This window comes from Miniopterus natalensis, chromosome 18, assembly GCF_054644295.1.
Source record: "Miniopterus natalensis isolate mMinNat1 chromosome 18, mMinNat1.hap1, whole genome shotgun sequence".
Lineage (NCBI taxonomy): Eukaryota > Metazoa > Chordata > Mammalia > Chiroptera > Miniopteridae > Miniopterus > Miniopterus natalensis.
Genome location: NC_142098.1, coordinates 34824288 through 34840687, shown reverse-complemented (window position 1 = coordinate 34840687; position 16400 = coordinate 34824288). Strand labels below are relative to the sequence as shown.

The following is a 16400-nucleotide window of genomic DNA, read 5'->3' as shown; positions in this document are numbered from 1 at the left end:
AGTAACAATTAAGTGAGTGAAGGACAACAGAATGAGTCAAAGAATAAGTAAAGGACTGAACGCCAGTAAAGGGCTGTGGAAGAGAATGGAAGAACGAGAGAATGAGAGCGTGAAGGACTGAGTTAAGGAGTCCCAGGTCTCCTAGCCACCAAGGTCCCACGGCCCCGCCTCCGCCCCGTCTCCCCCCCCCCCCCAGCCGGGCTGCCCGCCTCTGGCTCGCCCCCCGCCCCCCGCCGGGCCTCACCAGCTCGTCGTCTAGGTCGTGCGCCACCTGGTGCAGCTCCTTGGAAGCGAGCAGCAGGCGGCGGCGCTCCTGCAGCGGCTCGAGCAGGCGCACCAGGCGCTCGCCCACCGCGTTCTGCCGCTCGCCCACCAGCTCCTTGCTCGCCGGCTCCAGCGGCAGGGCCGCCGTCTGCGCCTGCAGCTCTCCCACCTCGCGGTACCACTCCTCCACCTGCGACTCCATCGACTGTGAGAACAGGGGCGGGGTCAGTGGGCCCACCCTCCCTGCCGACCCTGCTGTGGTTCTCCAGTTCCTTTATGGTGACAGCAGACCCCTCACCGCGGATCATCCTTCCACTCTCCCCTTGTTCAATTCCCTCCAGAAGCGCTGCCCTCCTCTCTGATCCTGCACCCCACTTAGCCAGTTCCTGCCTCAGGGCCTTTGCCTTTGTTATCCCCTCTGCCAAGCATGCGCTTCCTTGTCAACTAGATTTCAGCTCAAATAGTACCTTCTCAGAGAGGCTTACCTAACCCCTTGGACTAAAGTGGTCCTTTTTCTTTTTTTTTTTTTTTTAGTTCTCAGAAAAACCTTTCCACACTTGCTGGTATCTCTGTTTTACAGAGGAGAAAACTGAGGCCCAGAGAAGTTAGGTAATTTGTCCAAAGAGCCAACCTTTCCAAATAGCAAAAATAAATACAAAGTTATAGTGATTTAAATGGTTGATGTGATGTAGGGGCAGGCACAAAATGCAAAAGCGGAGCCAAATACACAGGAGAATTCATATATTTAATAGATGCCATTTCAGATCGCCAAGGAAAGGATGGATTATTCAACAAATGGTCATGGGCCAGCTGGCTAACCAATTTAGCTGGATATCGTCCTCACTATGCTAAGAACAATTCCAGATGGATTAAACGGAATAAGTAAATCCATAAGGTACTAGAAGAAAACCTGGGCAAATGCTTTTATAATCTTGAGATGGAGAAAATCTTTCCAAGCATAAAAACCATAAAGGGAAAGATTTGCAAATTTGGCCACATAAAATACATTCACATCAACCAAAGTTTCTAGATGTACTTAAAGGCAAATGACAAACTGGAAAAATATTTTATATGTATTAGAGGAAGGAATTATTAATAATCAAAGAAGTCCTCTTTATACTGCTTTCTTTGTTTCCACAGCACTGACCACCATCAGGTAACTGTCTTTGCTTGCAGGATTTTTGTTGGTCTCCTGCTTCTAGAATGTGAGCTTCATGAGGGCAGAGGCTGTCAGTTCACCTCTGTATTCCCGAGTTCCTAGAACAGTGCCTGACACATAACAGGCCCTTCGACTGTGATTTGTTCACGGTACAAATGAATGACATCAATGAGGAAAGACGGCCCAGAAGAGAAATGGGCATCATATGTGAACAGGCCACACACAGGAGAAAAAACAAACACATGAAAAGATGCCCAGTCTCACTATGAGCAGAAAAATACAAATTAAACAAGGTATCCTTTTCTATTCATCAGACTGGCAAAACTGAAAAGATCAATAATACCTAGTGTCGGCAAAGATGCAGGAAGATGGTCACACTCAGCCACTTTGGCAGTGTTGTGAGTAGAGCCTTTTTGAAAGCAATTTGGCAGGTGCTATCAAAATGCAAACTGTCAAAATGCTTTGACCCGGCACTTGTATATGATTCTAGGAATATATCTAAAGAAGCACTGGCACGTATGCACAACGTTTGTCCAAAGATATTCATTGTAGCAGAGATGTCTGTCCAAGGATCTCATCATAGCAGAATTTAGAATGGAAAAAATTGGAAACAACTCTTCAATGTCCATTAGGAGTGAAATGATTAAGCAAATCCATAAGAGTATTGAATAATAGTCAAGACTTACTGTCAAGAGGAAAAGCAATTTTGAACATACATATTAATATATATTTGTAGCGGATTGCACATGCATAAAACTTCCCTGGAATAAACAAGAAATCAGTAACAGATGGTACCTATTCTGGGGATGGGAACATAGTGAATGGGAATGGAGATGAAGGAGAGACTTCTCACATAGGGCTTTCATATGGGCTTTTTTTTATTATCCTCACTCAAGGATATGTTTATTGATTTAGAGATAGAAAGGAAGGCAGGACGGGGGTGGAGAAAGAGAGAGAGAGAGAAAGCGAGAGAGAAACATTGATGGGTTGCCTCCCATAAGAGCTCTGACCGGGGATCCAACCTGAAACCTTTTGTTGTGCAGGACAGTGCTCCAACCAGCTGAGCCACCCGGCCAGGGCTATATGGTTTTTTGACGTCTCAACCATAAAGTTTATTTACTCAAAAATTTAAATTAAACATGAAAAACAAATAAAATAACATTAAAAATCCACATAGGTACATTTGCAAATGCTTTCTAGGTCTAGAAGGGTGCACACTAAATAATAATTGAGGTTCTCTTGGGGTGTGAGACTAGGAGGTGTACTGAACAGAGGCTTTGTTTTACTGAAGACTTCTAGGTTAGTAAGATCTTTTATCCAAAGAATATGTTTACATATTACTTGTGTGATTCTGAACAGATGCAGGGGGGAGCTAGAAAAGAAAACAAAATAACAATGAAATTAAGTGGTAACAGATTAGGGCAAAAGACTGCAAGCCAGAACTCAAAACTTAAGAACCAAGTCAAGGCTTTTGTTCTAAGGTCCTTTAGTGCAGAGCTGTAGGTTTTGCCTGCCCAGCATCCATCCCTTCCTTCCTTCCCAGCATCTCCAGTCCCATTCTCAGCTCCTGAGCTTCTTTTTTTCTTTTTAAAAATGTTCTTTATTTATTTCAGAGAGAGAAAGGGAGAAGGATAGAAACATCAATTGATCAGCTGCCTCCTGAACGCCCCCTATTGGAGGATCAAGCCCTCAACCCAGGCATGTGCCCTGACTGGGAACTGAACCGTAACCTCCTGGTTCATGGTTTGAGACCATTTTCTACAGAAATACTTGCACATGGGCAGAATATAGACAGAGATATCTGTCAGTAGCGCTATTTCTACTAGCAGATTGGAAACAGCCCAAAGGTCTCTCAACAGAAGGCTGGTAGAAGCCAGATCGCCAAGACAGCCCGTGGGATGCCATGCAACAGTTTAAAAGGACAGGTCACAGCCACAGATTTCTGTGACAAGAAAGGATACCGAGGGTGCTTTGTTAAGTAAAAAGGCAAGCTTCAGTATGGTACGTGTGCCATATGCAGGTGTGTGTGCACAGAATATTTCTAGAAGGATAGAGAAGAAACTGTTGAGAGCAGTTACACCCTGGAGAGTAGGACGGCGTGTGGTGGGGAAGAAAGGCTTTTCCCCTCTCCTCTCACCTTTCTGCTGGACGTTCTCACCCTAAGGGCAAAAGCAGGTAACACATGCCGGTTCCCGCTCCACGCGGGGCACCACCCTAAGCGCTTGGCAGGGGCTAACATCTAATCCTCACAGCATCGTATGGGGTCAGGGAGGGCAGGGAGGGACGTTCGTTTTGTTCACAGTTGGATCCCAGTGCCTGGCACAGAGAAGGTCCGCGCAAAGGTGTGTTGACTTGGTTTGACTAGTCTCCCTGCTGTTGTGCTTCTCTTAGCTGGCCAGTATTAAAGGTTAACATGAAAAAAATTAAACTAGCTTTATGCCCAGCCGGCGTGGCTCACTTTATGGTCACTGAGTGTCGATCCATGAGCCAGGAGATCCCGGTTTGATTCCCAATCAGGGCACATGCCCAGGTTTCGGGCTCGATTCCAGCAGCGGGCGTGCAAAAGGCAGCCGATCAATGACTCTCTCTCATCATTGATGTTTCTGTCTCTCTCCCTCTCTCTTCCTCTCTCTGAAATAAATTTTTATTCTTATTGTTTATTTTTATTTTTTTAAAGTATATCTTTATTGATTTCAGAGAAAGGAAAGGAGAGGGAGAGAGAGATAGAAACATCAATGATGAGAGAGTGATTGATCGAGCCCACAACCCAGGCATGTGCCCTGACCGGGAATCAAACCCCGATCGCCTGGATCCTAGGTCGATGCTCAGCCGCTGAGCCACGCCCAGCCGGGCTCTGAAATCAAATTTTTAAAAAAAATTTAAAAAATTAAACTACCTTTAAACATTAACCAGAGGAACCATGAAGTACTGATATATCCCACAACGTGGATGGCTTTTGAAAATATTGTTAAGTGAAAGAAGCCACACACAAAGGGCCACATAGTCTCTGACTCCACTTACATGAAATGTCCAGAATAGACAAATGTAGAGACAGATAGCAGGTTCGTAGAGGGTGCTGATGGGCATAGGGGTTCTTTTGGGGAGACGAAAATAATCTGGAATTAGATGGTGGCGAGAGTTGCTCAACTTTGTAAATATACTAAAAACCACTGAATTTTTCACTTTAAAAGTGTGCATTTTATGGTATGGAGTTAGATGTCAATTTTTTTTTTTTTTTTAATTAAGACATTAAAAGTAAAAAAAGGAAGAAAGAAAAAAAAACACCTCAGAAGAGCCTACTTCCAAAAGTTGGTGGTGACACAGCCAGTGCAGACCCCAGAGCAACCTGATTCCTACTCAGAGCCACCTTGCTGCCTTCCCATGTACCAGAGAGGGAAACTGAGGCTCACAGAGGAACAGTCCTTGGTCCAGAGTAAAAACTGCCAGAGCCAAAATGTAAACCCAGGACCATGTGACCACAAACCCCTAGTGGCTCTCAGTCACTCTGCTTCTTTTTAACTGGGGATGTTGAGGCTCAAAAAGATGGGGTCACTTGCCCCCGGTCACACGGTAGGGGAATGGACTGTGGAGCTCCCGAATCTGGCCTCTTGCCCTAGGCCATGCTGAACTAGATGAAGAAATGAGGCACAAAAAATGAAAAAAGGGAGGAGGGTGCTTCCTTGGCCAGCGAAAGAGCGGTGCTCAGGGTAGGGGGTGGTAAAGAGTCCCCAGAGACTCAGCCCAGCAGCTGCAAAGCCTCCAGTGCATTTTCCCCTGGCTGGAACCCTCAGATGGCAGGAGACCAGCAATCCCCCATCCCCCAAGCAGGAGCCAATGGCTGATCCAGACCAGCTGGCCAGGCCCCTGAGGACTGGGAAAGTGGGGGCTTGGGACGCCACCATCTGGCCCCTCAGCCAGAAGGACAGTTGGGCAAGAGGTGCTGAGAGAGGACTCTGGGTCACATGGCCTAGACCTGCGAGCTGGGGTCGCAGGATGTCTGCTGCAGTGGCTGGGGCGGGACATGGGGAGGACACAAGGAGGGCACAGGAAAAAGAGAGATCAAGGGAAAGAAGACAAGATGGGAGAGATAGAAACGAAGGGAAGACAGAGAAGTACTGGGGGAGGACTGAGAGACAGGCCCAGAGAGGCGCAGAGGGGAGACAGACCACTCCACATCCACCCCTCCCGCGGAAGCCAGTACCTCCCGCAGCCCAGCCCAGCCCAGCCCAGCCCAGCCCAGCCCTGCAGCCTGAGCACTGGGCAGCCCAGACGGGTGCCCAGCTGGACCGCCCCCTCCCTCTTGCATATGCCCAAAGTCTGGGCTCTTCAGAGGGCTTTGGGAGACTCCTCCTCTACCCAGAGGCAACTCCTGAGGCCCAGCTGGGCTCCATCTGGGGACCCTGGCCACTGAGTCACTCCCAGCCTTGGGCTCAGGCTCCCTCTGCTGGGAAAAAAGCCCAGGCGTCCTCTGCTGGGGCCAGCTGCTGGCGCCCATCGCCAGAGCGCCAGTCCCCTATCCCCCACCTTGGCTCTGGTTCTCCCTTAAATAGGTCTCCAGGGCTTGGTGGGGCTAACCGCCCCCCATGGGTAGGGAAGAGCTGGCTCTGTCTGCACTCCGGCTAGAGTAGGAGGCCCCAAATCCTCCCTCTGAAAACTGGCCAAAAAGAGAGACAAGAATGCCCAAGCTCACCAGTTCCTGGAAAAAAACGCAAAGGCAGACACCACAGTGAGATATGCTTCCCGAACTTGAGACTGGGAAAAACCTAAGAAGTCTGGCAACACCAGGTACTGGCGAGCTGGAAGGAAGCGGGAACATCAAGACTGGAGCGAGCAATTTGGGAAGACAGGTGAACTGAAGGCAGTTCTAACTTTGGGTACTATGTTAATGTTTCATATTATCACCCCCAAAATACATTCACAAAAAACTGTATGGATGGGGGAAATGCCCATATGGAACACAAACAGAAACAACTGAAACAACTCTTTCACATAACACAACCATAGTGAAGGTGAAGAAATAATGAACCCAAGTAACTTTTGAACACACTATAGTGATATCTCCTTCAGCTGAAGGCAATTAAAATGGAAAAACCTGTGAACAAATATTGACTCCTAGATTTGCTGGGTCAGCAATTCTGCAATCACTGTCTGCATTATGTCTTTTTCTTTTTATAATATATCTTTATTGATTTCAGAGAGAGAAAGGGAGAGGAGGAGAGAGAGAGAAGCATCAATGATGAGGCAGTCATTTATCGGCTGCCTCTTGCATGTCCCCGACTGGGGATGGAGCCCGCAACCCGGGCATGTGCCCTCACCAGGAATCGAACCATGATCTCCTGGATCCTAGGTCAATGCTCAACCACTGAGCCATTCCTGGCCGGGCTACATTATGTCTTATAATTTTCACCATGTCCACATGAGGTCAGTACTGTTATTACACCCATTTTACAGAAGAACAAACTGAAGCACAAAGAGAAGTAATTTCCAGGTCACCCAGTGGGTAAGTCACAGAGTCAGGGCTTGGCCCCAGGCAGCCAAGCTCCAGCATCATGGCCTTGACCATGATGCTGTGCTGCCTCCTACAGTCCTGCTGTCATGGAGGGGCTTAGCATTAGGGTCCGTCCCACAGCACAGAGAAGGCACCTGAGGCTCAGAACAAGAGGCAAAACCACTTGCCTAACATCACACAGCTGGCAAATGGCCCAAACCCAGATCTGCCAGGTCTTGAGCTTGTGCCTTTATCTGCCACAATAAGGTGCCCGGGAAGAGTTAGTAATCATGGTAATCCCATTCACCATACCAGTAATAGTTGCTGCTGGGCTGGATGTCTTTGTTTGCTGCTCCTGACCCACCAGCAAGCTTCTCCACCCTGCTCTGTGCCCCAGGGGTCTGCCCTGTATGAATCCTGCCTTCTGGCTTCCAGGCGGGCTGGGCTCAGGACCGGCTCCATAATTTGTGGGGCCCAGTGCAAAATGAAAATGCAAGGCCCCTTGTTCAAATATTAAGAATTTTAAGACAGCCTGGCCAGTGTGCCTTAGTGGTTGAGCATCGACCTACGAACCAGGAGGTCATGGTTTGATTCCTGGTCAGGGGACATGCCTGGGTTGTGGGCTCGATCCCTAGCAGGGGGCGTGCAGGAGGCAGCTGATCAATGACTCTCTCTCATCATTGATGTTTCTATTTCTCTCTCCCTCTCCCTTCCTCTCTCTGAAATCAATAAAAACATATTTTTTTGAAAAAGAATTTTAAGATAGTGGTAGCAAGCATTTAACCAAGTGTGGGGCCCTGTGGCACAGCATGGCCCATGAAGGAGGCTCTGGTTGGGCTAAGGGGCACCAGCAGGAGACTGGATGGAAAGAGCAGAGAGAGGCTGGGATATCATTTCCCAGCTCCTCCCCACAGCAGTGCCAAGGGCTGGCTGTCATTGTAGGCTAAGGGCCGCAGCTCCCTCCCGGCAACTCTCTCCTTCCTCTCCTCCCTTGGCCTCTTCAGGGGAGGTAAAGGCTCAGGCTGTGAGCCTCACCCTGCTCACCCTCCCTGTGGCTTCTCCGTTCCCTGCCCACACCTTTGTCAAGACCCTTGATGAGCCCTCCTCAACTGTCCTCAGCGGAGTGTGTTTCTGTTCCCGGTTGGGGCCCTGACAGTCACAGACCCCCATTTCTTGGGAGCTCACCACATCCCAGGTGCCATTTCAGTGCGCAACCTCACCTGGCCCTGGGAGGCCCGCACCGATGTCGTCTGACTTAACGTGGGATAACATGTGCCCTGGCTGGGATCTGAACCCAAGCCCGTCTGCCTCTGCTGCCTGCTTGTACCGCCAGCTCCCTCCTGTCTGGCCATCTAGGCCACCACTTGTCTCTGCTGATACTCTGGGCAATCCCTCAGAGCAGACTTGGGGCCGAGGCATCCCCGTGTGCCCACTGCCTGTCCAGCTCATGGAGTCTGGACCTCAGGCAGTGATCATTGTTCAGAGGCCAGTGAGAGGGTCACCCTCCCTGCTGTGGTCTGGGAGTATCAAGGGAGGAGGGTGGACAGGAGCTAATCAGAGTCCTGAACAGCCATGTTCTCAAAGCATGATCCAGAGACTCCTGGGGACCCCAAGGTCCTTTCAAGAGGTCTGCAAGGTTATAATTCTTTTTATAAAAATACTAAGGTGTAATTTGCCTCCATCACTCTTGTTCTCTCCCTGGTGTGCAGAGGGTTTTGCAGGCCCCATGTGGCCCCTGCTCCTATAGCAGAATGAACACAGGAGCAGGAGTGAGAATCCAGCTTCTATTCAGCCGGATACAAAAGTGAGTTGCGGCACTGAAAGCTATGCCAGGCTTCTGACTACATTTTCTTTTGTCTTGGAAAATATAGCTATCCTTCATCAAAGGATGCTTTTGGGTTAATAAGTGATAGGTTTATTATTGCTGTTGTTAAATAAATAAATAATTTAAGTATTTGTGTTGTTAATTTTTAATATAGTAAATATCAAATAGGTATAATCCACACAAACAAAAGCTTTTTGGGGATCTCAGTGACTTATGAGAGGTAGAGGGTCCTGGAGACCAAAGCATTTGCGATCCACTGGTGCATTTAAAGCAACGACACCCCTGGCATCTTTGCTCTTTTGCCTGTCTCCCCCCCAGAATGTGAACCCCATGAGGGCAGCAATTTTCGTCAGTTTTGCCCGCTGCTGCATTCCAGCACCTAGAAAAGCGCCTGGCGTACAGTAGGTGCTCAATAAAGATGTGCTCCATAGATAAATGAATACATACTAATTGGTGTCATTATGCTTTTATGGTGAGTTAACTTTTTTCCTGTCAGACCCTATGCCAATCATAGAAGCCTATCTATGCAGAAGGTAGATTGCAAGGAGTGTGCAGAGTATAGGGACCTGGGTTTGAATTCAGCCTCTGCCACTTGCTACCCTGGGCCAGTAAGTTCACCTCCCAGAGCCTCAGTTTCTCTGCGGTCACGGTCAAGCATTGTTCCTGGCACACAAAGGCAGGAGCTGGCACACCTTGGTTAATGAAATGCAATACCTACATTTGCATCTCCCCCATTTATGTCACATGGTCAGATACTGAGCACCCATCAGCTGTGTCTGCTCTCTAAGAGCCTCCCATTTAGTAAGGGAGACACTGGCTGGCTATGTGTCCTTGGGCCTCGGTTTCCCCATTGGTAAAATGGGAAGCAATATTAATACAGATCTCTTAGGGTTGGTGGGAGGTGTCAGTGAGAGCTCGGTGGGGGACTGGTAGAGGAAGCACCACATGAATGTCATTATTATTCTGTGCAAAGCTATTCGTTCCCCTCCCTCTGTGCCTTGGTTTCTCTGACCCATAAGCGGGTATCAGGGTCCTGCAAAACCCTCAGTGTACTAGTTACCCATCTACTGTTTCTTGGCTCTAAATCCTTTCTCTCTCCTTTGTGTCCAGCACCCTAGGGGTGGTGGCTGCTTCCAACACTTACTACTAGCTGGATTACCCCAGTATTTCCTTTCTGCTTCCAGTCCTTTAAGACATTTGAAATAAACCCCTGTATTAAATACCCTCTGTCTGAAATACCTCGAGTGAAGTCTGAGCCTGACTCAGGCCCCACTGTGGCATAAAAAGCCCCCACCTGGGCCAGCCAGGCCATACCTGCAGCTTCTTGAGCTGGCTGTTGACAGTGGCCAGGTCCCCACCAGGGTCCACATCTTGCAGCTGGCTTTCCATGTGAAGGAGTCTCTTGTCCAGCTCAGCGAAGCTCTGCACCAGCTGGTCAGCCTTGCTGGCCTCAAATAGCTGCCGGGCCTTGGCCTGGGTGGTGCTCTCCAGCTCGGCCCAGCACTGCCGGATCTCGCCCAGCTTCTTCCGCACGGAGGCCGCCAGCTCTGGCTTCTCCTGCATCAGTTGCTGGCCCTCCTGCCCAGATAGGGAGTCAGGGAGTGAGGAGGAGGGGTGGATGGTGGAGAGGGACAGAGAAATATGGGGGCAACAGGACACAGGGAGAGATGTGGAGAGAGAGACCGGCAAGGAGTTGGAGACACAGAGAGACAGAGACATGAGAGGTGGGTGCAGAGATAGGCATGGAGATTGAAGGAACCAAATCACGGGAAGGGAGATGAGGTGAGAGACAGACAGATAGGCAGGCAGGCAGACAGAAGTGTGGGGAGGGAGAAAGAGAGGCACAGAGACATGGAGAGACAGTCATAGAGTGATAGACACAGAGACATTCACGTAAGTTCAGAAACATGGGTAGAAGGACCATAAAAAGACAAGAAAGGGAGAGACAGAGATAGAAGAGAGAGAGAGGCAGAAAGAATGAATTTCCATTAAATTCAAAGTCAAGAAGAGTGGCTTTGCCATGTGCCACCATTTATAGGATACCTATGGCCACTTAAGAGTTTAAGGCCCACCTGGATGTCTCCATTTGAGTCAGAAGAGTGGAGGTATCCAGGGCTTCAGGTCTAGGGGTTCAGCCAGAGTAGGGGACAGTTTGGGGGGTTGAGACTTGGAGCAAAAATCTGCCTGGGTCCCGCCAAGACTGAAGTCAAACTCCAATATATGTTGGCCTAGAGCATATTAAAAATAACAATACCAGAGCAATTACAGCTCCTAGGTGCCTGGCCTTGTGTCAAGCACTTTATGTGCACAAGAGCCCAGGGAAGTAGCTATATTCAATATTTCTTTCCTTTTAAAACAGAGCCAACTGAGGCTCAAAGAAGTTGACACAGCTCCCCAAGCCCCACACACAGCTGGTAACAGGAACAGAGTTAGAACCCAGGGTTGTGGGAATGCAAGTGCACTTTAACTCTAGCTTCCCAGGGCTGCCCCAGCCTGTCTACTTGGTGCTCCATCTTAGATGCTCCAAAAGGTGTGGAAGGAAGCCTGCTGGGGGAGGTTATAGGAAAGGGTCAAATACCAGGGTGGGTTAAAGTATGTTTACAGTTGTGAATATGCAAAAGTTTTTATTTTATTTTATTTTAATCCTCACCTGAGGATATTTTTCCATTGCTTTTCAGAGAGAGTGTGTGCGGGGGGAGGGAGGGAGAGAGAGAGAGAAACATCGACGTGAGAGAGACACATTGATTGGTTGTCTCCTGCACTTGCCCCTACCAGGGCTGGGGATTGAGCCTGCAGCTGAGGTATGTGCCCTTGGCTGGAATTGAACCAGGGACCTTTCAGTCCACGGGTTGATGCTCTAACCACTGAGCCAAACAGGCTAGGGCCAGAAGTTTTTATTCTTGTATTATTATTTCTTTATCAATTATTGTATTATTTATTTGTACTATTTGTCTTCTTATTGTTATTATTTTGTATCCTTACTTATGATTTACCTTTCAGGTGATAAAGCTATTGTAATAATCATAACCTGCATGTCTTTTTCCATAGGAACACTGTAAACCGACTTTTGCCCACCCTTGTATTTAACAGCTAGGAGGGTATGGGCACCATTAAGAGAAACTGCCATTTTACAAATGGGCAAATCAAGGCTCAAAGAGGTTCCATGAATTGTGCGAGGCCACATAGCTAGAAGCAGAGGTGGCAATGATCTGAACCAGTTCAGAGGTGTGACAACAGCAGGCTGGCGGTGAGAGGCGAGTTCCCTGGAGGCCTCCAGCGCCTGGCATGGGAAGAGGGACCTTCCGCATCCTCACCCTCTCGATCTTCTCCAGCCACTCCTTATTCTGTGCCAGCTCGGCCATGAATGCCTGGTGCCGGAGCCATCTCTTATGCAGCTTGTGACCGTCTTCCCGTGTGCCGTCGCGAGCCATCAGCATCTTCTCATGGATCCAGCCATCCAGCTGTGCAGGACAGGAGGAGGAGCTCAGCTGGTTCTCCCAACCTGGCATAGCTCCCATCCCCTCCAGAAGTCCCAAGTTCAGGGCCAGGACTGCTAGGTTTGGGGCAGGGGAGGAAGGGATGGAAAAGCTTTGCAAGTGAGGCCTTTATGTGTGTGTGGGTGGGGGGAGCTCTAACTCTTTACTTGGGGATGGAGGATGGATGAAAAGGTCCCCAGAATGCCCCATTTCTCAGCACCCCTGTCCTCAGGGCAGCCCTTCTCAACTCTTCATAATCCCTAAGCCCCACGGCAGGGCTCCTGGGCCAATCAGCCTCCTCCCACTCACTCCCAAATCAAACCTGCAAAATAAGCCCTCCAACCCAATTTAGCTCACTTTCAATTCTGCCCCAGCAACACCCCTCCTATAGCAACAGTTAGACCCTTTGATTCAGTCTCAGCCACCTCCAATAGGGACCAATTCAAGATCCCCAACCCACTCCCCAGGGTATCAAGTGAAGCCCCCATACCTAGTCCCAGCCCCCCAGTATGGCCAGATGGATCCCTAAACAATCTCCCAACAGGTGCCAAGTCTAGTTCTCTCCAAACCAGCCCTCCAATCTGGGGTAGACCCATCCCCCACAACTAAGATCCAGCCTCCCTACTGAGCCCACAGGACTCCCTAAATCCAGCCATGAGGATCCAGCCCAAGACCACAGTTCTCCTAAATCATGACCCATCCTTGCTCCATACCAAAGCCAACCCCCAAATGCAAGCCACAGGGCTGCCTTCTGGCTCCCCAAATAAATCTACCCCAAAAGCTAGCCCCAGACTCCCTGACATGGACCAGATAAAACCTCCCCAGCCACCCCCTCCCAAACTAAAGCCAGTTCTAGTCCCCCCACTCATCAACAAAACCAGTCATTCAAAATGCAAGCACTAAATGGGCCCATCTCACTACCCTGAGCAGGACCAATCACAAGGATGCTTTTTGAGCCCCCCCAAATAAGACTTGTGCCCTAAGTCCCAACCTCCCCACTCATGACCAAACCTGGCACCTGAGACAGTTTGCTCCTCCCCCCTCTCCACCCTCCTCCCCCAGTCACAAGATCCTCCTCCTCCCTCCTGCCAAAAAAAAAAAAAACCACAAAAAAACACACACAACATGCTCTAGCTCAGCGATCCCGAGAGGCAAATGCAGCCATAACCAAGGACAAATCCCCAGCTGGCCAAACCCCACTCTGTGTCCCCGGAGTATGTGCTCCCCAGGGGTCCAGGACAGCTTCAGGCACACAAGCACACACACTCTCGAGCCAAGGCAAATGCTGAACCCCCTGACTCAATTCACAGGTTCCCACACAAGGGAAGAGTTTGCCAATGGCAGCCACAGCTCGCAGTGAAGGCTAAGCCTCCAAAGGAAATGGTACTCCGTCATCAAGGTAAAGCCTCCCAAAAGTGATTGACCCCATCACCAAGGGCAAAGCCAGAGTCCCCAACAACCAGGGGAAAGCTCCCCAAATCAGAACCTCTCAAAGCCAGAGCAAGTTGAAGACCCCCTCATGGCCCAAGGCAGACCCCCGCAAAAGTGATTCGCCCCATCATCTAAGGCTAATACAGATCCCGCAAGAACCAAGGAAGAAACCCCCCAAAAGGTTGAGAGTCTCCCAACCCCAGGGCAAATCTCCGATTCCCCATTACCCAAAAGAGAGGTTAAGACCTCCTTAACCCCCAGGGCAAATCCACACTACGCCAGGAGCAGCCTTAAGAGTCCCCCCTTTTCTGCCCCCATCCCTTGGGACCGATTCCCAGTCCCGCCCGCAGCAGCACCGCGGACAGCTCCTGGCTTCCCCGCAGCTCCGCAGGACTAGGGCCCTGGCGTCCTGCCAACCCGCCCCCGAGCCCCTCCCTCCCGCGGCTCCGGAGGGCGAGCACGCGCCCAAGCCCCCTCCCCCGCCCGCCTCCGCGGGGGCGCGCACCAGCCCCCTCCCCCGGGCGCCCCCGAGACCTGAAGAGGCGGCGGTGTTGGCTGGGCGTCCCTGCGACTGGCGGGCGGGCTCTCGCCCCTCCACTGCAACGGCGGCGGCGGCGCTGGCGGCGGCTGAGCTCCGGCGGGCGCGCGCCCCCGCCCCCGCCCTCGCACCGCGGCAGCGCGCCCGCCGCCTGCCTCCGAGCCCGCCTCCTTGCCTTGCCCCAGTTGGGGGTGGAGGAGCAATCACCACCTTCCCTAAACCGTGGGGGTGGGGGTTCTGCGCCCTCTCAGATGATTGCTACTAGGTCCAGAACAATCTCACGACGAGAGGGGGAAGGAACTCCCGAACCAAATCAAATGGCGGGAGCGGGGTCTGGGTCCTCACTACCTATGTGAAGGTGGGGAGTACGTGGTGGGCGCGGATGGGCTCCTGAACCATTTCTAATGCGAAGGGGCCCAGACTCCGGGATACCTCAGCCACAAGGGTAGGGGACATGGCGGGGGAGGGGGCAGGGGAGCTGGAACACCTATAAAACTTCAGTCGAGAATAATATCCAATGGGAAGGATGGGGACCGGGAGTTCCTGGATCCATTCCTAGTGGGCTTCTTGAGTCCCAGACTTATCTCTAAGAGGCTTCAGTTACGTGGGGGTGGGGGTTTTCAAATGTGAGCAAACAGTCGAACCATCTTTAATGGGGGGATCAGGGCCTAGTTCCTGAACCATCCTTGGTTGGAAGACACTTAGGAACTGGATTATCATGCGGGGAGGGGGGCAATGGTTGTGGGTCAGGTAGATGAATGAGGCCCGACTATCTGTGTGGGGGTTATGAAAATGTTTCCCGGGCCATCTCTAATGTGGTCAGGATCCAAACAGATTCCACGGGATGCAGGTGAAGGAGGGGGAAGCTGCGTGACTCTTGAACCGTTCCTAATGAGTGGGGAAGGGATCTGATTTGGGGCGCTCCTTATGGGTGTATAGATCACCTCTAAAGGGGCAGAGTTTGATTCCTGGACATTTTAAAGGGGCGAAGGCTTGTTCTGGACCATCTGTGACCGAAGTTACACCCTAGGCAACTGGTCTACTCAGCTCCCGCCCCCCACCCCCAAGTCTTTCGCTCCCTTCCCCAGCAGGACGCTTCCCGAAAATCACCACAGGAAAGGTGAGACCTGCGCACATCCCCGAGGGACCTGAGGGCGTGGACGCGGACCAGCCGTTGCCAAGGGCGGCCGGGGCCCCTCCCTCCTTCCCCGGAGTCCGCGTAGGCTGGGAGGAACCTACGGAGCATGCGCACTGAGGCCGGGCTCAGAGTGCCTCCTGGTGGTGTGGAGTGAACATCGCCCTGCGACCCACTTAGACGGGGCGTCCCCGCCCCCACTGCCACTCTGCCCTGGGGCACATTCCTCCCTAGGAAATAAGTACCTGGGCCCCGCTCAGCTGGAGTTCCTACCTCGTGGCAGACTCGGAGGAAGTGCTGCAGCTCAAGTTGGTCGTGTAGCTTCTGCATCCACTGCTGGGCCCGAAGTTGGTTTTCTTGGCTCCTGAGGATGGGGAGATAGGGGCTTGGGAAAACCTGAGGGGGGGCACTGGTAGTAGGTCTGTGAGGGAAGGCATTGAGCTTGTCAGGGTTAGAAACCTGGGGCATACCTAAGAATGTAAGAGTAAGGGGGAGGGAGGAGAGAGCAAGGTGGGGATGGGGGAAAGGCAACAAAACATCTGTGGGGCAGAGCGAGGGGAGAGGTGGAGAGGTGCAGAGACAGACAGACAGACAGACATCTGGGGAAAAACAGATACAGACAGACAGAGAGGTAACAGAAAACTTAGAGATTGAGAAACACCTAGAGAGAGATTAAGAGGGAGAGATAGATTCAAAGACAGAGAGAGACATAAAGGCCTAGAGAGAGATAAACAGAGACACACATAGATGAAAGACCAGAGACAAAGATACAAGCAGAGACCTCCAGAGGGAGTGGCTGACAGAGACCTAGAGACAGACAAAGAGAAAGAGACCCCGAGAGGGAGGAAATAGGGAAAGAGAAGGAAGGAAATGAAGCATGAATAGTACCAGGAGAGAGAGACAGAAAGACAGAGAGAGCGCAATAGAGGAGAGAGAGAGACAGAGGCAGAGAGAGAAGAGAGCAGATGGAGGCAGAAGAACAGGGGGGGGAGAGAAAAAGAAGGAAAGAGACACAGAGATGCACAGTTAGATGGAGGCTGGAGGCCAAGAAAGAGAGTGGATGAGAGAAAGTTACAGAGAGCCA

General features: G+C 50.8%; 1 protein-coding gene across 1 annotated transcript in view; it reads right to left on the bottom strand.

Moving 5' to 3' along the window:
• Window positions 1-16400, bottom strand: part of SPTBN4 (spectrin beta, non-erythrocytic 4) — a 54875-nt gene that overhangs the window by 15636 nt on the left and 22839 nt on the right. Inside the window, exons 18-21 of the mRNA XM_087827229.1 lie at window positions 15590-15680; window positions 12051-12197; window positions 10051-10314; window positions 245-469 (exon numbers count right to left, since the gene is read on the bottom strand). Of these exons, the coding sequence (XP_087683355.1) occupies window positions 245-469; window positions 10051-10314; window positions 12051-12197; window positions 15590-15680 (727 nt within the window). The remainder of the gene's footprint in view (window positions 1-244; window positions 470-10050; window positions 10315-12050; window positions 12198-15589; window positions 15681-16400) is intronic.